The sequence below is a fragment of the Takifugu flavidus genome, chromosome 11, assembly GCF_003711565.1.
Source record: "Takifugu flavidus isolate HTHZ2018 chromosome 11, ASM371156v2, whole genome shotgun sequence".
In the NCBI taxonomy this organism is placed as follows: domain Eukaryota; kingdom Metazoa; phylum Chordata; class Actinopteri; order Tetraodontiformes; family Tetraodontidae; genus Takifugu; species Takifugu flavidus.
In genome coordinates this window covers 6,087,206-6,112,533 of record NC_079530.1, presented here as the reverse complement: position 1 = coordinate 6,112,533, position 25,328 = coordinate 6,087,206, and the positions used below count along the sequence as shown (strand labels likewise).

The following is a 25,328-nucleotide window of genomic DNA, read 5'->3' as shown; positions in this document are numbered from 1 at the left end:
GCAAATAAAGTCTAATGAGGACAAGATAAAGCCAGTGCTGGTTAAGTTTAATTCCAACTCTTATCTTTGGTTCCTCATTGATTTCCCTTTTTAATCTCAGACCCTTGTTGCAGCCAGGCATCCAGACGCATCATCTATACATACTGCATGGAGTTCTTAGTATACAAACAAGCATAAATAACCTGGATCCACTTAAGAGCAGCAGTTATTAAAGGGCTTTTGACAGTCTCCTCGTCAGCAAGAGGCCTTACTTTCCTCATAAAAAGTGTTGCCTTTGCTGAAATTCCCTGTATATCTTATAGCACACAGCCTTAAGATTGGAGCAGGAATGGTTTTAAAGTTTGAATAACCTTAAGTAACACCGGGGTGTTTAAAACCAACACTTTGATCAGCAACACCCAGAGGCTGTGGCTGTTCCTGTCTGTCCAGGACATCCAGTTTTGTTTTCTTTTTTTCAAATTCCATGTGACATTTCCCTGAAATGTTTGCTAAGAATGTGTGTCAGATGGAGCCAGTGCACATTTCCAGTATACCATATACGCTATCAGAAAAGCAACACCGGATGCCCGATTATCTTCCTGGTATAGATACAACATGCTCTTCATGGTTGGCATGTTTGCAAACCCAGGAGGAGGAAGAATGTTGACAGACAGGAATTATTGATACACAAGCATGTTGCAAGCATGCAATTCCTGTTTGTTTGAATGCACTGCAGTTTATCTGCATTTCATAAAGTCACAAACTGCCGCTTTAATAAAACACCAGACCATCCCAATTTATTGGAACCAAAGCTAGTGAATAAATAAGTATGAGTCATATCTGGCTGCCATGTGAGAACCTTTTCAAAATGCCAAGAAATTCCTGGAGCAGTTTAATATTTTATAAGGACTTTGATACTTTAAGCATTTAAATGTGGGTGGACCAACATATTTAGAGATTAAGAGATGTCAGTCAGCACAGTCCACAGGAAGTAAAATGGGTGTGATAAAAGGAGGGTTTAAAATAAACAAAACGGCTGTTAACTCATCAGAATGGAATGATGGATGATCGCTCGATGCAGTGGTAACTGAAATAGCCCCATATGCTAAACTGATAAAGATGGCATTTTTAAGGCCTAAAATAAAATACAAAATATGAACCATTGAAAGCATCTCATGTCTGACTGGGGGTGCGTGCTCGTATGCCTTTATTTAGTTTGAAATGTTAACTGTGCAAGCGTGCAGTTTTATTCTAAAAGAGTATAGGATGAAATGAAAGGAGAACCAAACAAACAAACTGCTTGACTATTATGGACTGTTTGTTTTTTTCTTGTAAACACTGTTAAACTAACAAATCGCACAAAGATCTGCAAGTATTTCTTTTTTTAAAAATACTGGTTTTTGTTAAGAACCTGAATCTTCCTAATATTTACAAATCACACATTTATTACAATTAAGTTCTAATTCTGTTGAGAACACTCCCTAGCTTCTCTGGGCCCAGGTTCTGGAAGAAAAACTTTTCTTTAGTCACACCACGATTTCAACCATTTCTTCCCAGAGAATTAAGGTACCGTACAAAAAAAATGTGTCATTGTCCAATTTATTTACTGACCTGACTATAAAAGTACCAGAAAATGTAAATGTTCTATTTTTATTGGAATCTTTTTAACAAAGAATTGCTCTCTGGTTCACTTACTGTACAGCCAAAATCATTTTGAATTTCCACAGACTGGTTTGTTCTGTCCATCTCTGGTGCCTCAGGGAAGATTTCAGCCACAGTTGCCATAAAACCCCACATTGTGGAGTTGTTTTAGGCATGAATGTAACATTTTTAAACAGTCCTCCAGAGAGAGAGAGTGAGCCACAAGACCTCAAGACCTACTTCTTCAGTGCTCAGCTAAAAATCAGACATCAGTCACACACCCATTGTGAAGCCGTGAACAGTGTCTATCAGAGTGGTCCTGTAATCCAAGGACCAAACATCAGGATGATCAAAATGCCTGCAGTGGGACGCTCTGCAAGAACTGTGGCCCAGACGCAGAACCCAAAAGAACTGGTGCCAGCCTCAGCAAGTCTCTGACAGGGACGCCCATCTGGCTGCTACGTGACAACAAATCTCCGAGGGAGCGGCAGCCTGCAGGAGAGAGACCTTCAGATCATTCTTAACCCAAAACAATAAGATGTAATACACAGTTTTAGGAAGTATTACAAGGCAAAAACTCTATTACTGACATAAGAATTCATCTTAATATATACAGATTGCCACAGTTATGGCTACTCAAGATGGAGAAAGGTTTTCCACAGTGGAGCAGTTTAATGGAGTCATAAGATAAATTTGAGAGGGAAACAATAAGATAAGATGTGTAGCTTGGCATAAAACAGCAAGGGTTTCTTTCCCACTACATTTATGGAAGAATTTCATCAGTTTAAATGAAATATGATTGTCCTACCCTCCAGCTGTATGTGAGTGTGGCGGAGACAGGGGATGGAGCGGTACACCAGAAAGCAGGCCAGCATGGTGGACAGGGCACTCTTGGGGAGGGCTTCACCCCTCAAATATGACCTCAAAACTGAGCTATTACCTGGGAATGAAAAGACAAATCGGGAAAACAAGTGTGTTGCTTTTGAGGTTTAAGTGCTCCAGCAGTTAGGCAGAAAATTAAATCCCAAGGTACTGAAAGTTCCACTCTGCATCGAATTTTCAGAATCAGAATTGTAATAATAGATAAAAGTGACGAGAGCTGATAATCATAAATTAGCACCATAGTGCTGCAGGTGTGAAGAGGCATGATGATACCTTTGACTTGTTTTCGTGATTACAGTCGTGTCCAACTACAATACTTCACCTGTTTGCCACACCACCAAAAACAGGTATTACTTTGATTGTGTGTGAGCACAAGTCTTTGATCAAATGTGATTGTTCAGTGTGTAGTACACAGCCTGTCCTGACATGACTGTGCTGCACAAGAACAATTCAGGACACGCATTCAGTCAGGTGACATCTGAAGATGTAAGAAAATGTACACGTGTGGTTTGAAACCAAATTGCATCCATCTTCTGCCCTGTCTCACCTTTGAGCCAGGTGTCTAATGCCACGTCCACCATGTTCTTCATGACAGGCAGAAACTCGGAGGTGAGCAGGGCGTCGTGGTGTTTAGCGGGGCCGCGCATCACTCTGCTGTTCCACAGCTCAACAACCAGACGCAGCTGCCACAGGGGGAAGGTCTGCAGCAGGTCGCCCCGACTCACAGCACGAACTGCCTGAGCAACACAGCAGGAATCATGAACGCAACATACATTTAATAATGTCTTGTGCTTGTCCAGGTTGCATTCAGGAAGTCAGTTTACGCATGTTTGTGTTACCTGCTCAATAGCAATATATGTAGGCAGCATCTCTGGACATTCCTGTGTCACACATTCATACAGCATTGCAGAGAACAGCAGCAGGGAATCTGCTCTCTGCAAAACAGCCCAGAAATTGTGCTCAAAACACATACGCTGAAAAAGACTCTACAAAGTAAATATCAAACACATGTTGTACTTCTCTATTAAAATATGTACAAACTGTATATGGTGCAAAACAAATTCTAAATAACTGCCATTATTGAATTCTCCAAGTTGTTAAATTCAATTATAAAGCGTTATGCTAGAAAATAGGAAAAAGTTTCCAGTTTAATAGGAAGGCTGGAAAGCATGACCTCCAACAATCCAACAGAAATTACCCTGTAGCTGCGATGAAGCAGCCTCTTTACTTAGAAATCAGGAGTCAAGTGATTAATAAGCAAATTAAGCAGTGAACAGGACAATTCTGTTGAAAGTGTTTATGACCTTCTGAAGGAGTCACGTCAGAGAAACTTGACATGAATATAAAAGGCAAATTAAAGGTACTGAATATAAGCTCAATAAAGCTTTTATGCTGCATGCATCTTTATTTTATAAAAATCATGGAATGTGCAAAATTTCAACCTTCTCTCCACCATTTTTAATCATTCACCTCCTAACTGTGAATTATTTGCGTGAGCAACAGTCTAAATGTATCATACAAGCATGATCATATGTGTTTTAACAGAAAGTGCCTATTTGTGCAGCTCAACACTGAAAGAGCACTCTGCTTTTACATTTTAACTTACAAAGGATGGATTATGACGAGTTAACCCTGAGTTCAATCCTTTAAACTTGGCCACACATCATTCTGTTGTGATGTATACATCTAAATAACACGGTTCAAAGTAAGCCATGATTCTGTAATTCTGGGTTTTAGACACATCAAACACGGCCCAGGCTAACTGCGGACAGTAAAATAACTCCAGGAACATTCATGTACGTCGATTTCAATGTCTGAACTTACAAAATTGTTGTCTTCAGATGTTTTACAGAAAAATTTGGCAAAGGAAATCAAGGCAGGCTCCGAGGTGAAAGTGGAGATGGCTTCAGGCTGCAGAAACATAACCGAAAAATATTTTAAATCCTGAGTAGTGGGGGGGGGGAATGCAGAAGATATGAACAATGGTCACCACAAAGGGACAAGGAGAATTAGCAAAGGGAAGGAAGCTGAAAGACATACAGGCATAACAGTAATAAGAGAGAACAGGTGGAATAAATTGAGGTTTTTTGTCCACCCTGATCAGACCTGCAGGTGTGCTGACGGCAAACACTGAGGCCATCAGGTATCCAGTAATAGTCTGTCAGCTCTCAGCTGCCCAGTGAACCAGCAGTGACAACCTGACAAACCACTGGGGAGGAGCACAATTCAATTCCATTCACTTCTGCTTGGACTGTGTTTCGGGAGAGATGCTCTTAAATGTGTTGCTTCGGTACAAAGCAAACTTATCAAAGATGATTATTTTAGAAGGCAAAATCAAACTTATGATCATAACTTACAATAATTGTTTTGTATTACTGACAAGTGATAAATTTATGCAATTGAGATGCATATATTGTGCTTATATCTGGAAACCCTGTAAAGATCAGACACTAATTTACACCAGAGCGGCCAGAGGTGGTGGTGGTGTCGATTACTCCATTATGTTGCCGAACCTTTTAGGCAAAACAAGAATTATCCCAATCAGATGCTCAAACCACAAGTCCTTTGCTCCGTTTTAACACAAGGGAGCAGCTACTCTACTTGTTTCACATGTCTGAAGGGCCGAGAAAAAATTCTAGGGAAGCTACTCTGAGGCATCAGTGATCTCATGACCATCCATGATGGGTAGAGCAGAGACCAGCTTCACCTTCATGTCTTAATGCCGTCCACACCAGTGGTCCATTACATTGCTGTTATGTTTATTTGGGGTCTTTGAATAGGTATTGTTTCTTTCTTCCACGGTAAGACCATTTCACCAATCTCACCTTGAAAGCTTGAACTCCAGAGTTGCGTTGGTTAACGGTGGAAGCCAGCAGGCTCTTCCAGCCTTGAGGGTCATCTTTATAGGGCAACTGACCAGCACGAAGCTTCACGTACAGCACTCCATCTCTGGACAGGATGGACCTGAGGAAAAATATATAAATAGTGTCCCTTTAATCAATCAACACAGGTGCAATCAAATAAATAGATAAGATTAGACCTGCTCATTAAGGATAAAGACTGCTTTTATTGATGAGTGACTGCTGGAAACCTGTGGTTTCAATTAACACGTTTGTGGTCAACCGATTATATATAAAAAATAAAAAAAATAAAAAAGTATTCTCATACTTTAGATGCTGTGTGTCTTTGCTGAGATCTACAGACAGTTCCCAGTATCTCGGTCCCTTCACCTTCACCTGAAACACAGTAAAAATTAACAAAAAGGTAAGAACATGCTAACATCATCTACAAATAATGTGCCTGGCAGATAGAATCGACTAATCCAGCCCCAGCAAAAAATACTCAAGCAAAAAGTGCTGTCAGACTTCACCCGTTTGAGAAGGTGCAACTCAGGAAGCAACGTGGGAGCCATCAACTCTATCGTCGTCTCATCGTACCATCTTGTTTTCTGAAACAAAGGTGGCAACAGAATAACTCAACTATACTTCCATGATGGAAAGCTCCAACAGCACTATGTAATGAGTGCGTGTCAGTTGCTCCTCAGAGAAGAGGCCTGTTGCACATTTGCTTTTCTCTTTCATCTTTCAAATGATGTAGGTTTTATAGAGTTCAACTTTTTTATACACCAAAGAACAAATTACAGAGCTACAAAATCAGGATAATGAGGAGAAAGGCAAAAGCAACGTGATAAATGATGTTAGTGTGTATCTGGTGTACAGCGTTCTATGTCTTAAAGTCCCACAGTAAAGCCTGCCCCCTAGTGTTTAAGACAGAAAGGATCGTGTGAGGTACAAGTTAAATATTTGCACGTAACAGAAGTAACTTTATGTTTGGGAATGCACATTTTTGTTGATTTATTTTTCCAATTCTTCGTTGCCAATCCCCCCCAATTCACCTTATAGGTGACTTCTAACAGGGCATAGCATGGTTTTAGGTTGTCAACATCCACAGGGACAAGCAGGCGTGGCTCTGCAGCCAGAACAGCCAGGTGACGCAAGGCCTGCAGGTGGTACCTGCAAAAATATGAGTAGAAAAGTTTTGATTACTGCAGTTACCTAAGAGAGAAAATTCCAGGAATAAACAATATTAACAAAAAAAATCAACACTTTATTCTCACCGGTTGTCAGTACTGTGAGCTGGGAAGTGTGGATACAATGCACACAAGAGAGCAGCAATGGCTGAATTTGAAGTACTCAAAGTGTATCTGAAGCAAAATAAGATCAAACACCTTGAACACCTTCATTGTAGATGAATACTAACCTGTCGTTGGTTCTGGAACGACAGAAGTATACGTGAGCACAAAACTTACCTGCCTCCTCCCAAGAAAAGGAGACCCAAAGCCATGTGATGAGCCATGTGGAATCCGTAGTTCATCTCACCACCAGTTCGCTTGTGTAAGAAGCGACAGAGCTGCAAAACCTTCAGGTTCCCAGTGCCAGACATCACCATGGACATGGCCAGCAGAATCATTGACAGACCAGTCTGTAGATTGTAGTAGCCTGTCTGTTACAGGGACATGTTGATATGTCAACAGCCCGAAGAAAAGAAAAAAACTTAAAGCCAAAAATATATAACAATGACCCTTGATCATCAACTTAAGCACTTACAACAGCAGGTGTGCTAGCAAAGAACATGTTCTTCATAAAGGTTCTTGCAAACTCATACAGACAGTCAAAGGCGTCAGAGTTTGCAGAGCCAGCAAAGCGTAAACCCAATGCCAAACAAGCCCCCGCAGTTATGTAGTCCTGAACTTGGCTGAGGAAAAAACACATAACATGTCAGAGATGGGATAAAATTTAAGTTGATTCTCTTATTTTATGTTTTAACGTAACAATGAAGTGATGCCAAAGGAGAAGATGTACGGTAATGACGGAGCACTCACGTCATTGTCTCCACGTTGATGTCTTCTAAAGGGTCAACTGACTCTCTTATAATCTAGAAGAAAACCCCAAAACAATCAAGGCTTACATGTTAGTGACCCAAATGTTTTTTCCTGCTGGTTTTGAACAAATCCCAGTGAATATCAACTGGTGAACAATTACCGTACATCCAAACAAATTGTTTCTGTTTCAAAAGAATTCAGTGTGATTTAGAGCAGATTTGCTGGTGCAGTGAGGTTAACCATAATATCAAATACTGTAAAGGCTCAAAAAAATCAACATCAATCACTAAAATTACTGAATCTCTTGAATAAGTGAGAGAAAGAACTTTTACTAGACAAAATTCTTTACATGTCAGAGTGACTTGGTGTTTAAAATTTGTCAGAGCAATCTGTGTGAATGTGTGTGTTCTCACCTGAGGCATATTGCTCTTGACCCACTCAGCATTAGGCAGGATTTCATCCCACATGATTATACTCCGAGCAAGAGTCTGTGAGGACAAAGAAAGACAGGATATCAGGCAGACAGACCATAGAAAGGTGGCAAAAGCACAGACAGGAAAATGTGTATGAGCACACACTCTCATAGTGGCACACTAACCCTCAACAGCAAGAACTCGGGCTTGATAAAATCCAGTAGGAACCAGGTATCTGGAGGTTTCAGCCAATCAGCTATCGCACTAGCGAGCAAAAACAGGAAGAGACAAGAAGGTGTTAATGTCCACCTTTGCAAAACTCTCAACCAATACACAGACAGCATTATATGAGGACTAAAAAACAGAGGAACCTCTTGACCAAAACCAGGAAACTACAACTACAGTTACTGAAAAATAAAGTTTTGATTTGATCCCTGTGAGGTAAGATTTGCGCAATGCTTAGCTGATGAGAACTAGATGATGACTATGGCCAACAATTAAGCACTTCTTCCAAACAGACACCTGTTGTTGGTCTTGAGGTAGATCATGGCAAGGGCCAACGTGGCACCGGGGCATGTCACATCTACGTTTATAGTGTCACCCTCCTGGAAATAAAGTATTCACATTTGAAAATGTTTTTCTCTTGTTGAAAACATAACTATTTATTAGATAAAAAGAACAGAAATTACAAAATGAGACAAGGATCTATCCAATTACCTTGATCTGGTAGCTTGGAGATTTGTGTCTCTCCCTGCTGGCTCCAGCCTGAGCTCTGCGGTGACCCCCCACCATATACTGGTACAACTGTTCTGGGACATTCAGGTCTGTCATTCCAATCAGGTTACTGCCATGCTACAAAAAAATAAAAATAAAGACATGGCGGTTGCAGGGAAAATGATCATAAAATTGACACAACAATTAGAGTAAAAAATAGGAAGAAGCAAAAAAAAAAAAAAAAGTAGATATAATCCTTTAAAGTATGTAATCTATTCCGGCAGAAGAAACTGTGCAGTTACACTGACACAGACATGAGAATAACAGATTGTTGGTGTGAGTTACCCCGAGGCAGACCATGCCCAAGGCCAGACCAGCAGCTAACGAGTATGATTCTCTGTCCGTGCAGTACTCCATCTCTGGTCCAGGCGGACGACCTAAGAATCCAATGTTATGAAGAAAACCCAGGTTAGGCAAGTTTGGCTATGTTTTTTTCCCAACTGTGACTTTTATGTAAGCATTTTATATAAGTAATCAGGCAGTGAAAAATATTAAGACACAGCTGTTCAGTTAACATATTAATTCTAAGAATTCAGAGAACTTGAAAGGCAAATAAGCATACAAATCTAGGAGATGAAATGTAACACACGCTCACAGACACAGACACAGACCTATCTCAGAAAGCAAGACTTCAGCATTGTGTCTGTGTCCTGTTCCCTGGTACACCAGCCCAATACCAATTACAGCAGCAACCTGCAGAACAGAAAACAGGAATTTAAAAGCCCATTCAGAATTTAATTTCTATTTGTGTATGTATATAATTGTGCGTTTTTCCACACTCGTGTGGAATAATGAACACCGACACGCTATCAGCCATGTAATCCACATAATCACCATGTATACCAAAGTTTGACTGCCCAAATCTATTGTTTTCTTCTAAATATCCTCCCCACTCTTTAAAATACCTGAACGTTGTGTGGAACATCCAACTCGGTGGAAGTGGGTGGAAGAAGTGCAGGGATGTGTATGCTAAGCAGGCGAGTAATTGACATGTCCATGGTGCCCAGTTTGGCTGAAGACACACCAAGAAGAAGCCCAATGCTGGTCATCTCGTGGCCCTGATGGTGTCAAACAGAAAGAAAGTTGTTAAGTAACTGTAGATCTTTAGAAAATTGAAGACCAAAACATGTATTTTACTTTCAGAGAAGGGACATTTTGGGGATGTAAGGTCATTTTGGCTGGTTCTCACTACGTTAAAAGTCTCTTTGAGGGTTAAGCCTTGCTTATTAGGGTAAAGATTCTAATATGTAATATAAACGAATAGCATTTGTTGTGATGGGTAGGGTTAGGGTAGGAATATGTGTGTGTCTGTGTGTTTTCTGACTTCTGAATAAACTAGACCCAAAATTTAATTGGATTTTCTTCAGAGGAGAAATATACTTGTCTTAATCAATTCTACAACATGCTAAGCATATTACACACGAATAGTAAAACCACAGGTAAACTATGACAAACAATGCCACAGTCTTCACCTGTATTTTGCAAAAGGTATCTAGCTGAAAAACTGGAATGCTCAGAAGATGAATGCAGAAACACCTCCACATCCTCTCAAAAACCACAGCCATAGAAAATTCTAATGAACTGATAGAAAGTATGTCACAGAAAAGCGTCACACAAACACAGAAATTCTGAAACCAACCTCTTTTTACGCTAGACTCTTGTGTGCAAACGTTCGTCGTCAGTGTTAGTAAAAGACAACATTCAAGGACGACAAACTGATCTATGTAATTTGTGTTCATCTTTTGAATTCAGTTGAAAAGCATAATTTATATAAAATAAATAAATAAAATATATGCAATGATGTCAGATAGATTTAAACAGCCTCTGATCTAAACTGTAAAAAAAATGTAAAGAAATTGCAAATAAGGACTTAATTGCAATGATAATTCTTTTGTTCTTTCATAGGAGTTAAATTGCAGGGCCAGCTTTGTCTGTGTTTCAATGAGGCAGAATGGTTACTCTATCTTAAACCGCATTTCTAGAATCTAGTCTTTTGTAATCTGGCAAAAACATGGTTTGACATGCGCCATCCTGTTGTTTTTCTCACATGAAAGGTGGGACGATTCAACTCAGTTCGAAGTTCTCAGAGGACTAAGTTTCATTTTGACTAACTGCCTCGCTTCTCATACAACTTTACATCTCTCATTTACTGTCATATAGAAAACAATGTGTAATTGTGTGTGTGTTAAATGAGGACAGGGTAGTGACAAGAAAAAATATCGACAATTATCACTAAGCCAAGGTGTGAGCTGCGTAAAGATCTAAGTGTGTTTAGCACTCTGTACCTTAGTGAGGTAGTCATGTATGTTGAGCGTGGCTAGCTTAGTGAGGTGGCCATTGAGGCCCAGAGCCATAAGAAAGCCTGCATATTCATTGGCAAGCTCAGGGCTCTTTGGCTTGTTGTAGGCTATCCAGGCTGAATCCACCTAAAAAAAAGGAGCAAGTTTGCAATGTAAAAATAAAGTGGAGCAAAAATTTCTTTTTGAAAATAAAAATAATGTTTATTATTGACTAGCATGTATTATGTTTTTACTTTCAAAACGGCCTAATGACCACAAATGCTGACACAGACCTGTGAAGCAGGAGCTATTTTGAGTCCAGCAGCTACCCCATTATGGAAGCTGGCCCAGCTGGTCATGTTGGGAGGAACATCAATATTCCCGCTGTTCAGATCTACTGTAGTGTTCCTTGGAGGGGCTCGGCCTTTGCAGAATAAAAAAAAAACATTTGTACAAAAAATCCCGAGGTTGTGCAAAGATGGGTGCATTATACATGGACTCAACGTAATATGTACGAACCATAGCCAGTCTATAAACCAGGCATTTTATGCGAGTTAAACATCAATACACTAAAATTACCTGTAAGGTTGAGTTTTGGAAGAGGTAAAGGGTCCGTTGGTACCGGTTGATAGGAGAAGAGCGTAAAGAAGCCTCGGCCAACAGGTAGTGCCATGGTCCTCTGGCACAGCTGCAGGAGTCTGAAGAAGACACAAGGCGTTTATGTAAAGATCAGGTAAATCAAACTCCGGAACACGTACAGACTCTGAGTCAAAATAATCTATATAATTGACAGAAGATGACGGCCACCCATGATTACAGGAGGCACCCAAATGATTTCTCCTAAGATAGAGTCCAGGAGAGGACAGAGCTTGAGACAAGTACGAGATCTACAGCTGAAAACTGATCCATTTTCAGAATGTTTTTTCCTAGGTGGGAAAAAACCAACTGACGGGATAAAAAAATTATACATTATAATTTCAGATTTTGTCTCAATTTTGCTGAAAAACACTAGTCGGGGCAAACAAAAAAGTGATACTCACTTGTTCTCTTTCTCTTCTATGTACTCATGGTCAGAAACCTCCGGTAACTGGACCACGTTGACCCTCACTGGCCTGGAACTCTGCAAAAGCCTCCTAACTTCTTGGACTCTAAGATCATGACTCCAGATTAGTCCTGTGACCTGGAATAAAAAGTTGAACTCAGGCCTCTACTGACTTTCTGTTGAGAGGTAAAAGTGATTAAAGCACTGGGTACCGCTTGAATAATGTCTGACATCCCGTCTTCTTCCTCATCTGGCTCTGTTGTTGCAGGAGGCTCCAGGGGTACCCCAGAACCAACAGACTGGAGACAATTTATTCCACACATTCAAGTTAAAGCTACCCACCAAACTAATATTGGTATAAAAATAAATCAATTTTGGCTCTAAATCATTTCAAATTAATTCAGCTAGACAGAAGCCTTTTCATATATGTAATTAATTATAAGTGAGTTAATCATTTTTGCAGATGCATTGCTTGTAAGCAAAATGGGCCCTTCTGACAACACAGCAAAATGTGTTAAACTAAGCATATACAGTATCTCCCTCTATGGTCTGAGCTCAAGCAGCAAATAAATTTGTTCTGCTTCAACATTTCATAAACAATGGCAGGTGAGTCGGGGTCATTCATACAATATTACATTGTGACCACAGTTAGTGGAACATGAATTCTAGCAGCCAGGATCAAGAGTACGGTAGCTGTTTCACTCACAGATTTGCTCTTCGCCAGCGTCATTTTATGGGCTTGTTTGGTCAGATCCTGTCGTCCAATGAGCAAGCAAACATCCTCTGACCAGTCAGGGCACGGCTGCTCCCGGCAACGATAGATGGCCTCCCTGATGGGCAACGCCACCCCAAAGGGGACAGACTCCAGGTCCTTTAAGGTGAAGCCTAAATCACGAAGTAAAACAATCAGGAGAAAATAAAACAAGTGACTTTCAGTTGAAGACTGCCTGCACTGAATTAAACTTGTTTAGATCATCAAAATTATGAAGTGTGAAGTATGAAATGTCTACATTTCTAATAATACCTTCTCTTGCACATTCCATTTTAGATTTCTTAAACACCTGCTGACTCTTACCCTCTGAGGTGAGCCAGACCACCAGCTGCTCAGCCAGGTTCCCACTGCAGATCTTCAGGTTGCTTGGTCTAGATTCAAAAAGCAAAAATCACACATACAATGTTCAAACAACAAGTGAAGAAAATATAAAATGGAAATGAAAGAAACTTAAAATTCTTAAATCTCTTTCAAACTACTCAAAAAATTATTTTCATGATTTTTCATACAATGATGTATGAAAAATGGTTTCAGAACTACCACAATCTGGTCTTGAAACTTTTTTAAATACCGTATATGCATGCAGACTTCTACAGTTCCCTTTTTTGGATGAACTGGTGGCAAATTTAATTCAAAAAGAAGAATCTGGATCTGGATGGTGACCAAAATCAGTTGCTCAAGAGCATTAATGCATTTGATCAAATCATAGTAATAAGCTATTACTCAAATAATACAAAATAAGGTAAATGATATAAATTCACAAATCTGATGTGCTTTTTTTTTTAGTTCTGTTCTTTACGAATAAAATTTTAAATAAAAATATACAGTAAAAATATCTTTCATAATGAGTAAGAACTTGTAAGTATTGTTATTTTCTCTATTTATAAGTTGAAGTACCTTTTATACAGCACATCACTTGTGCGAGACTTCTGACCTGTGGGAAGAGAATAATGATAAAGATAGAGATAAGAGAGACAGCAGGTAAAAAAAAGGTCAATGGGTTTACTGGTCTTTTCTCATTTTACCCTGTTAAATTATACCCAACACATTTACACTGCACTTGAAGGAAACACCTAATCTGAGCGAACTGGAGTATTTTCAATTGTTGCTAAAATGTGGTACTGAACAGAAGAGGCACTCCATCTACAGGTTAAATGAAGGTGACAATTTGTTCCAGATGAGTGGAGGACAGCAGGTCACGTGTGCACGTTTGGTTTTGTTTTGTTGCTGAAAAATGTCAAGATAAAGCAGGGAGAGAATTCCCACAAAGTCAATGACCACTTCTCTGTCATACCTCCAGCAATTGCTGTCACCTCAGCAATATACTGCTTTGCCTTTTGTCAAAGCAAAAACAAGCAAAGTCAAGTGACCGGTGAACCTGCGTCATTATAATTCACCTTTCTTTCTGTGTTATAGGAGCCTGAAGCAGGAACTGATGGGGCTGAGATGCAATAATGACAGCTTGTCAATACATGTGCACAAATGCAGACAAACAATGAGAGGGCTACACCAAACATTTACAATGATCCCCCAAGGTAAATGATAAAAAAAATACCTGCGGAGACCTTGGCCAGGTATTTTGAAATATCAGTTGAAGTAGCATTTTCATCTCCAGTGATGTAAAGAGCATAACTCTGAGAAGAAAACACAGGCATATTTTCAGGACCATGACCAATACAGAAGCTCCCATTTTTTAACCTACATTTATTTCATCCCATCTAGGTGCTTTACCTGTGGAAGGTACACACATATATATATATATATATATATGTGTGTGTGTGTGTGTGTAATATGTGATGTAAGGCAAAACAAGGAAAAACATTTTTTTCCAATAGTTAACCATGAATCTGAAGGGTTTCCACTGTTTATCTTGAACTCAACACTCTCTCTCATCTGTCAGGAAAATAACCGCAAAAATACTAATCACACATGTACAGTACATACTGTATCTCCAGCCATACCACTTCATAATTGCTCTTTATCTATAGTATGTACAGAAAAATAAATCAGTTACATGGTACACAAATAGATTATCTAACTGTCTCTACTAAAACTGACCTCTTTACCCTCACTTGCTTAGCAGAAAGTCTAAGAAACGGTGACCAACTAAGACAGCACAGACAGTGGAGTGTTTATTATTAAGAAGACAAGACAAAAGTTTAGAATGAATGTTTAGTTGTACCAAAACCAGCAGCCTGGTCCTCCAACAAATGCCAGGTAGGTAGGGGAATGGCTCCATATTGTCACCCCGCAAACAATTACTGAGCCAGCCGAGCACACAAGGAGGCTCCGTCCTCAGGAAGGACAGACGCTGCATCTGAGCAAAGAGCGCTGAGGATGGACCAGACGATAGGCATTAGGGAACACATCACAACATTACTCCATCATTGCTCAGCTCTGCTGTGTTAGAATAAAAGTATAACCAAGAAAAATCTTTCACCTGCAAGATAAAAATGTCTGTTTCATTTTGGGTTTCATTTTTGGGGGATGACAGAGAGCATCAGTACTTACGCTGATTTCTGGTAACTCTTACCGGTAAATTAAAATTCAGACTCCAATTTATCAGTTCTTCAGCTGCAGACCATTTAGCCTTAATTCAAAATGTCTGGTCTGTTTCCTGATTTGATAACTCATACAAGACTGTTAAAAAGGAGCCTTACTCTGGTCAATGATGCAGGTCTCATTGCAGCCAATAATTAATGAAGGGTAATCTCTCCAGTAAAGATCCACATACTCTTCCAACTGGAGATCTCTGCAGAAAAGGGAAAAACATTACATACATTCTGATACAATGGCAGATTTAATCACATATGCTGACAATATACAGCAGTGATTTTTGTCCTTCACTTCACCCACTGAATGAACAAGTATGTCTAATTTTCAATTATTGCATTTTGCTGCAGTAGTGTAGACAAAACACTCCCTAGCATCCAATTTGCTTCTGAAAAGTAATTTAACACAATTATTGTGTAAAAAAAGAAGCAGGAAACTAGCTCTGAGTCATTAGCCTTCTGCTTCAAATAATCAATTGCTTTTAATCTTAGTGCAACCAACCAACAACCTCAATTGCATATGTTTATGTGTGAAGAATTAATAAGCAGTGATTCAATTCAGTAAAAGATTCCTCTGGGATGAATCTTAAATTGTTTTGCTTTTCTTAATCCTTTTTTTTCATCATATCCTTTTAAATTTTTTTAGACAGATTCTAGTGCATTGATTTTTACAATACTAATGGCCACACAACACCATTGATTTGTTTTAATTTTGCCACTTCCAAAAGTCTTCTACAAGAATAGTCTGAAGATACAAGGTGATCTAAGGTAAATGTAACTTTATATTTGTGTGTATTGCATTCCCTTAAAAATTCAAAAGAACTTTCCTCTTATTTAAATAATATTTTAAAAAAACTGCAATAAAATGCAGTCCACAATTTAACAAGGAACCAATTAGTCTGAAGCGTTCCAAACCCTCCCACTTAACCTGTTCATTTACTGTCATTCTCACCAATCACAGCGCTCACTTGACATCGTGTTCAGGCTGGTTGCTATAGGTACAAATCATTTCAGACTTGTACACATGTACAGGCACAAGAGAAAAGATTGGTAAAAACTGCCGCCATCACTTTCTAGAATTATGAAGCCCAGATTCTCATAGGGAAGAAAGGTATTTTTTTTAATAATCATCAGATCCATAATCATTTTTGTACTCTATACCTCCCTCTTCTTTATAATCCCAAACGGTAGGATAAAATATGAAAACAGGTAGCTATTACCTGGCCAGCTGCTGTAACAGACAGACCAGCGACGCAGCCGTTTCTCTCTGCAACTCATTTAGTTGCAGTTCCTGATAGAGCAGGTGAAGAACGTAGAAAAGCCCTGGGATGTGAGGGAAGAGTGGAGCTGAACTGTCCAGCTTCAGAGATGAACTGGTGGGAGCAGACATCTGCAAAATACCAAAGGTGGAATCCTTTGATTCAGTTTTTACATTCCCAAGACCCTTTTTTTGTAAGGCTAATCTGGCCTTTAAAAACAACATGGCAGGTTTGCAGTTTGTGAACAAGTTTCCAAAAATTAACATCAAACTCCAAAAAAAAGGTACAAACAAAAAACGTTTTAAAACATAAAATGTTGGGAAATCAAGTATTGCAGCATCAGAACCACGAAAAGTCAGTTACTTACAGTGGGCAACTCGCCAGTGTCAGTTCTGCATGTATTGCTGGAAACACTAGCATCGACCGGGCCGGAGACCGGCTGGGAATTTAACTGACGGTGGTAATTAGACACCAGTAGGTAGTCCCAGTCCTTGAGAGGGTAAAGAAATAAAAATAAATTATTATTATTATCAGGGCTTTCTGGAAAGGCCACATTTGCATTTTAAACTTATAAGCAAGTTCCAATAATTTTCAATTTGTGATTTAAATATATTGAGAGCATCTAAAGACATTCCCAGAATATTGTCTTTTTCTTTTTAATCTGTGGAGATCTGGGTTATTTGAATCTGAGTATATAGTTTGAAAGTTTCTCATCGTGTTTTCTGAACCTCCACTGCAGTTGAGACTCCTCTAACCTGGGCCAGCCTTCTGAGACTGCGGGTCAATTTGGACGAGACAATAACATCAAGATAAAGGATCAGATGTTCATGACACACCTCGTCAGAGCCTCCGTCAGAAGGACGAGCTTTCTTTGCAGCAATCACCGGTGAGAGAGGCAATTTAAAGTGTAGCTTCGGTGGGGAGAAGGACAGATGAAAAAAATAAAACATTTCAGGGTCAAATAAGAACTTGGACATTACATTATAGATTTATTTCATTATCAGTTCCACTGGACATTTTCTAAAGTTGATTTTTGACAGAGTGTCTCCACAAATACAAATTGTGAAGACTCTTGACTGACTCACATTTCGCGTCCACGTGAGGCGTTCAGTGTTGTAGCCCATTAATGTCATGAAACATGTGACAAACTGGTTCCACTCTGCGTGAGCACTGGGACCACCGGGGGCATTGTAGATGTTATACCACTTAACCAAAACCTGCAATATAACAGGAACAGAACGTATCATATCAGTCAGTGAAAAGTCATATTTCTTTTTAATTAAAAGGGATTCTAGTACATGTTGACAAACCTTCATGGCAGCGTCTTTGGGCAAGATGAAACGAATCGCCTGAAGGCATTTCCTCACTGAAATGTATCAAAAGAAAAAGGTAACTTTTGGCTTAAAGTTAAAAAAAAAATGAACGAGGACATTAAATGAGAACCACTGATACCACAGCAATTAGTGTTACTCTTTTCAATTCTGACTAATAAGACTTCTAATCACCTTTACCAGGATATCTTAATTGGACATCATTGGTTAAAAAAAAGAAAAAAAAGAAAGAAAGTCAATAGAAAGGTGGATGGATACCACTTAATTAGGGTGAGAAATGCAAGTCCAGAGGATTTATTAATAAAGGAGAGCAACACACAGACACAGACTTTCAACAGAGAGAAACCTGGTTTGGTCAGAACAGATGAGTAGTGGACTTGATTGTAGATCTAAACACTATCAGAAATTTTACAGTTCTAGATAACCTGAGAGTGTTTCACAAGCCTTATATCTTATCGTTCAGTTTTTTTTTGCAAATGGTCATCTGGGAGTTTTGACTGAAATATAAAAACAGATTAAAAATTAATTTAAGGCTTCAAATTAATATGCCACGATTTCATGGAAATAAACACTCACACACACACAGGTAGATGGGTAATCTTTGCTCTACCGCATTGTACATATACCACAGCTTATGTATAAAGATAGACCTGTTATGAATTTAGGAGTAGATGGATTATCACAAGACATTTCCAAACAGATATTACAGTAACACTCAATTAATCCACAATCATAATCCTTCCCAGCTGTTTTAAATCATTTACTTGCGCTAAAATGTTAATTTACAATTTATTTGTGAAAAGCCAATTTCCAAAAGGAGATAACCTTCTGAGTTAAGTCACATTTGATATAAAAATATAAAAAGCATATTTACCACCCATAGTTGGGATAAGAAGCAGATTAAAAGATGTACACATTATTTCTGGTGTTGAGATGCAGCTGACCTTATCTAGAAGGTACATATAGAATCTTTACTGATGTCACAGTCTGACCATCAGCAGGAAGCTGCGTTTGAAAGCATATTGAATTTATCTAAATTATGTCATCAGCAATTTTGATCAGCCCTCAAAACCAATATTTCCGACCCATCCAACCACTAAACCAACCTGTGTAGATTGTTTCTGGCATCAACAACTAGAAGCATTGTCATTATACAGTTTGCGTCCACTCACCAAGTTCTGAGGTAGCAATCTCAGGAATGGAAATCCTCAGCATCACGCCACTGCTTAGCTCCTACACAGACGGCAGATAAATTCAATTTATACACTTTCAGTCCAATTTCAAATCAATATGGCCGGATTAGCTCTGTCTGATGGAAAAAAATTGTGCTTATCTACATTGTAAATCTTCACTGATAGCAGAGAGGAAAATAAGAAACACCACATAATTGTTTTTTACAAGCAAAGCAAGCCTGATGCTAACATATTTACAGTGATATGTTTCTATTTAAGCGTCTCAGGAGGTCCTTAACAATGCAACAACCACCTGACTAAAAAGACACAGAAACAAAATGAATTTTAGCCACACTTACACTTCTACTATTATGCAATATTATTATTCAAAATACATAAAACCTGGTATATTTTATCAAGTCTGGAGCTGGAAAACTTAAGGCACTATAGCTTTCGGACATTTTGTGCAGTTTTATGGTCAATTTCAAGTAACGTGATACTTTCCGTGCAATCTCATTCTAAATTTCCCTTCAAGACACAAATACACCCACATTAACTGAAATGACCCTACCAGTGTGACCCTGTTTGAAACCGGATCCCGTAAGGCACGGATGCAGGGTGAGGCCTGTTGGAAGGTGTAATCTTCCAAAAACGAAGCTTCGTGGTGTTTAACGTTTAGACCCCTGAGCTCTGAAACTGGTGAGGGCATAGCAGCCTGAAAGAGGGCAAAACAGAGAAGTGATGCAAAAACTGGGAAAATGAGAGAAAAACAGTAAGTGAGCAGCCACAATTGGGTCACATAAAAGTCAGTAATAACTGTAAAACAAAAGAATAAACAAGAGAATGTACAATATGTAACGCTGCAAGATCCAATGAATTCCCGGACATTACAAAGAATAGAATTATATTTTTCTGGAAACTGTTTACAAGACAAGAATTTCAGCGGCCAGGGAATGGTGCCAGGGAACATCTCGGCTCAAGGCACCCAGATATGTTAACACACAGAACCTTTGGATACACAAGACGTAATCCTCACCTCGTCTAGTCTTTGGAGGTGCCGACTGCCAGCATTAGCCGGTGTGCTAACATTGTCCACGGGGGCATTCGGATGAGAGAGGTGATTTGGGAGGCTGAAGTTAGATGAGAAGAGGCCCGAAACAAACACTTTACTGACCTAGAGAAATTCAAAGATCACACAGAACAGAGTTCATAGCAATATTGTGGAAAACTACAGTTTAAATTAAATTAAAATGAGTCTTACTGCTTACCCGGGTGATCCCAGTATACAGCACCAGACTTCCACAAGCCTCAAGAATCAACATGGCATCTATTGTCTGTTGTTAGGAGGAAAAAAAAAGTGCAATGGTAAAAACTGCCTAAAACATAAATTGCAGCTTGAACAAGTGTCATACAAGAATACAAGAATTCAACATACTACATTAACAATAAGTCACACAACAAAATACCCTCCTAAATCCACTAAAGTTGATATTTCCCAACATATGTATATCATAAAGTCCACATCTATAAGATTTTTTATATATCCATTTTTTATATATCATGGGCGCTGATCTGGCAAATAGCAGAAAACCGTAAACATTAAAAGGTCTAACTGGAAATGATCACAATATTTAATTCCCTTCCTAACGATGCACTGTTTGGATATTAATAAACTATAAAACTAAATCACCTGGAGCGGCTCTGCATCCTTGGCAGGGATGGTTGTGACAGAGGCAAAGATGAACTGAGATGTATCGTTGCTCTCAATAAACTTCACACATCTGTAGAAACGATTTAGAAAATCTTTTAAAGGTCATTAAAGGTGTAATAGTTATCCACGGTGAAAAGAAGGGGTGTGCTGTTTGAAATGTGGCTGATATTAACATTAACTGTTGACCTTAGGTGTTGATGAGATTCCACCAGGAAACAGAGGTAGCGGTTTTCACAGAAATCAGAGGTCAGGAAGACTTTAGACGCCTGGCTGTTCAACTCCCTGCAGGAATAAATATACGTGACAAGGGCGTAAATCGTCAGCAGATTTTTTTTTGCAGGGGGGGGGGGGCAGTTGTTTTACCTGCAACAGCCAGCTGTTACTGTCTCGCTCCACACCTGCTCCATGCAGAGGTCAGGTATGATCGGCGCCATCTCCGGCACCAGCATGGTTTCATTGATCGTGCTGTTGGGGGAAGGCAACACGCTGTTCTGACCCCTGGGGTGCGGGCTGTGGAAAGACGCGTTGAAACGAGACGTGCTTGAAAAGGAGGGAGCTGCCATGCCTGGGGAATGAGCGCGGCTTAAAAGAGAGAAAAACGATCAGAACACTCGAATGAACTCTGGTACCAACTCCAAATGACGTCACATTTGGATGATTTCTTCACAATAAGCACTCTTACCTGAGGGCAGCCATGTTGGATAATGGAGAGTGAATCCGCGAGTGATATCCAGGCGAAGATGTTGTCATCCTGCTCTGGTGACTGTGTAAAGGGCTGCAGTGGAGAGGAGGCGTGGTGCCGACTGTACAACTACATGAAAAAAGAAGAAAAGGACCCGGAAATGGACAATACTGAGATCCTTTCACTGGTCTCAGACAGAAATGGCCTTTTTGCTATATTTTAGTGGCTTTTTCACTGTAAATGTAAATACATCCAGAAAATAGTGACATTACCTTTATTTGACCAAAAAGGCCCAAAACACTTATATCTGCAAGACTGATTCTTTCATAATATATTCAGAAAAAGAAACAACGTATCACAAACCTTGGACCAGTTCCAGAACCAAGCCCATGTGCCCCAACCCCACAAGGAGAGTCCAGGTTGGACATGTTACGAAGGTGAGAGGTCAGAAATCCTGACGCCATCAGACGTAATGGTGTTCCGACTGGATCGACTGGGCACCGCAACACTGACGAACGCTCCTTGAGTGGTAAAGGAAATAGAGTACAGACGGCTGTATTTGTGTTTATGCACTTGTGTGTGTGTGTGTGAGATCTCTTACATCACACGTGACCTTGCGTAAAACCCAAACAGAGTGTATTGCCTGGACCGTGTCATAAGAAACGACCAGAGAGGGCTGACAACAGCTGAACACGATGGTCATGGTGGCATCCGAGGCATACTGCACACGTGACCCCTCAAAATGACCTAGAAACCACAGAGGGTGGAATTAAATAGGACATCTGATTCAGACAGAGAGGAGCAGAAAGGGAAAGAATGCAGACGCGTTACCTCCTGGTTTACACACAACTGGAGCAATCTCATCCAAAGGATGAAGCATGCTGAAAATTGTGGGCAGAGGTTCCCTTTAGAGGACAAGAAACAATTCTGTAAGCTGCCAAATCCCAGTTGTTTGTGTGCAACTGCATCATTTCACAATCCTTTCATGTGTTATTTGTGTGTGGGGGGTTAGATTGTGATGCTTTGCGTACCCGGGGGGACAGAATTGTGCCTCCGTTGCTGTGTTTTTTCTTTCTAACAAAAGTCCAAATTTTGTCACCCAAACTTTGGAGACCTGGATGAAACACAGACGTAAAGGTGAATTTAAATTAAGATGTTTGTCGGAGATTTTCAACTCATTTCTGGCTCGGATCAGCTTCCCCTCTCTCACCGGAAAGGGCAGTGGCGGGATGAAATCCTTCCCAGTCATCGTGTGGACATTGATACAGGCGCTTTGAACGATGCAAACGGTTTTCTCCACTTCTTCCTCTGCAAAAAAAATCCAATGTAGCATTTGAAGAGTTGATTTAAACTTTAATAGCTTGATTATATAAAAAGATAGATAATGGAATACCATTCTTTTTAGCCTGAGGAACAGCAAAATCACACCATAAGGCCTGTCAAACAAAGAAGGAAGCCCATTTGAACTTGGAAATTCTTTTTCAAAGAATGCTGCTTTAAAATATTCTTAAAACAATATCCAGTAGCCTACCTGCTGCACAGGGCTGTCAACGGTAAAGGCCTTGTACACATTGGAGGCTTGGTTCCGACTGCCCTGGCTCCAGACCACCACAGTTCCTGCTGTATACAGCTCCTCTTCAAACTCTATATCCTCTTCACCAGCCCCAGTGCAGCCTTTCCTTAACTGCCAGGACTCCTACCAATGAAACCATTCAATTAAATATTACACACAAAAGCGACATTGCTAGATTTCTGCTTTCTGCTCCGTTGACTTTAAGAGTTAACAAAATATGAGCTATCCATATATGTAAAAGTTGAATCTTTTTGGCAGTAAGAACAATGCAGTCCAACCCCTTCTTTCTCTTGTAGGCTAACTTCTTGCAAGGATCCCACCAGGCCAGCAGCACCATCTGAGGACCAGAGCTCTGATGCAGGCTGGAGCTCTCTCAGCTGCAGGTTGAAGGCATTTGGATGGTTCCTGCAGTGTTCACGTCCAAACGGGACAAACGACTGCAATTCCCCTGCTGCAATCATTGTGGCTGTCTCTTCATACACAACTTCCGACATGAGTTCCAGATATCAGCATTATTTCTGACATGAAGACATGAAGAAACTCCTTTAGAGAAGATCTTTGGTCATACCTCGATCACAACAATCTTCAGCAACCAGACAGATAAAAAATACTGGTAGTGTTACCATTAAAGCACTTTTGTAATGTGATTTAAGAAGGCTTTAAATTACCCAATAGGTGACTCATCCTTACCTTGTTGTCATATGTTTTCGGGATTATTATGACAGTTTGCGACAGTATATATATATATACATATTCCAAAACGCTTTCCTTGTCTTTAAAACTCAAAACCCGTCTAAAACTCGGCTCTAACGAGTTCATGTGATTTTATAGGACATAAAGTAACATGTTGACAGTTAGCTAGCGTTACCTGGGGTAGGGGCTAAAAAGTATTATAGCTTTAGCATGCTAACGCTAAAATCTCGCAGCCTTCCCTTGTTTTTTATTGGCTTGTATACGCTAGCTGGGGTTAGCCCAAGCTAACTTTGAGCTAGCGGGGAGACAGTTAGCCGCTTACCTCATAATAAAGAAAAGTCTAGCTTTTGTCGCGGGGTCTTTGTCGTTCTTTCTTCCAGTGCGTCTTTAAACACAACGTAGCCCCAAGTGACAGCATGAAATAGGTCGGATAGAGAAGCCAAACTCCTTTTTGGGCTAAAGCAGTTTTCAAATCAGCGCGGACATCATTGCCGTCCCGACATCCTCTTCCTCCACGACTCAGCCAATGGGGAGGAGCTTAGCACAGGGCCGGTCAGCGGGGTGTCTCCGGCGGGGGCGTCAGCTCGCCACCCCGCTGTGATGGTTGAGCGAGTAAAGTTTAGGACAAAGTCCGAAAAAAATGACTTGTGGAAATGACTGGGCACCATTTCCAGTGCATCGGTTGAAAGTAAGCCTGGATTAATGTTGAGGCTAATCATTGTGTCTCATACAAGGCGGCCTTGACCATAAAGGTGATTATATTAAGTGTTGTATAGTTCACTGTCACCCCAGCTGATCAGTTGATATTTAGTGGGGAAGTGGTGGGTAATCAAGTGGGTCTGTTCACAGTCACACCCCCATTCAGTTATAATTATCTGATCATCTCTTGGAGGCCTATACTGCCGTTACAATGTAGAGGCGTATGGTGTACAATAATTAATTGGAAAATGACTAACTTTACCCTCTTTTGCAATATTCTCTGTGATATTAGATATTCATAATGGGATTTGATTAATGTTACAGGGTAATTACACTGTAGCACAGTGGAGTTACTGTCCCCTCAACATCCTTTGATGATGATGATGATGCACCCATGTTAGAATTTAAATTAAAAGAAAGAAAATACAGTGTGTAATGAAATGACTGTACACTGCATGAAGCAATATAAATTAAACTTCGCATTAACTTGCAACCAATTGGGGCCTCGACTACTACTGACATGCTCCCCAAAACTTTCCACACCTCCAAAATCTGACAAATGCGCTTCGTTTCATTTTCTGAGACATCTACCTAAAAACATTTTGACATTTCCAAGCAGAAAAGCCCAGCCGCAGCTTACAGCATCCGAGGCGGCGCCGTTATTTTCAGGTGTGACCCAGAAGAGCAGGACGACGTCAGGCTGGAAGCGCTGCCATTACACCTAAAAACGCCTTAAAATTTGGACAAGATGAGAGGAAGAACCCGTGAGGCACTTTACACATCCGCAGGCACACAGACAGACAGACAGGCAGGTAGACAGGCAGGCAGGCAGGCAGGCAGATAGATAGATAGATAGATAGATAGATAGATAGATAGATAGATAGATAGATAGATAGATAGATAGATAGATAGATAGATAGATAGATAGATAGATAGATAGATAGATATAGATAGATAGATAGATAGATAGATAGATAGATAGATGGATAGAT

General features: G+C 39.9%; 1 protein-coding gene across 1 annotated transcript; it reads right to left on the bottom strand.

The window, feature by feature from the left end:
- Positions 1-1,562: 1,562 nt before the first annotated feature.
- On the bottom strand, positions 1,563-24,167 carry anapc1 (anaphase promoting complex subunit 1). Its single transcript, XM_057048425.1, has 53 exons — positions 23,960-24,167; positions 23,223-23,462; positions 22,903-23,067; positions 22,765-22,807; positions 22,582-22,679; positions 22,403-22,485; positions 22,203-22,276; positions 21,973-22,118; positions 21,735-21,892; positions 21,372-21,500; positions 21,053-21,271; positions 20,876-20,971; positions 20,669-20,759; positions 20,247-20,312; positions 20,015-20,152; positions 19,550-19,693; positions 18,979-19,039; positions 17,786-17,841; positions 17,561-17,692; positions 17,312-17,386; positions 16,843-16,965; positions 16,437-16,606; positions 15,325-15,416; positions 14,847-14,995; positions 14,220-14,298; positions 13,562-13,598; positions 12,968-13,035; positions 12,599-12,777; positions 12,105-12,191; positions 11,891-12,030; positions 11,430-11,548; positions 11,144-11,274; positions 10,857-10,997; positions 9,477-9,629; positions 9,183-9,264; positions 8,857-8,948; positions 8,515-8,649; positions 8,320-8,402; positions 7,983-8,061; positions 7,798-7,872; positions 7,385-7,437; positions 7,110-7,257; positions 6,812-7,005; positions 6,620-6,706; positions 6,398-6,515; positions 5,873-5,950; positions 5,671-5,738; positions 5,328-5,466; positions 4,327-4,413; positions 3,342-3,437; positions 3,050-3,239; positions 2,429-2,560; positions 1,563-2,112 (listed from the first exon to the last, which is right to left on the bottom strand). Exons 2-53 carry the CDS (start codon positions 23,436-23,438, stop codon positions 1,970-1,972), a joined length of 5,937 nt encoding a protein of 1,978 aa, XP_056904405.1. The 5' UTR covers positions 23,439-23,462; positions 23,960-24,167; the 3' UTR covers positions 1,563-1,969.
- Positions 24,168-25,328: the final 1,161 nt, after the last annotated feature.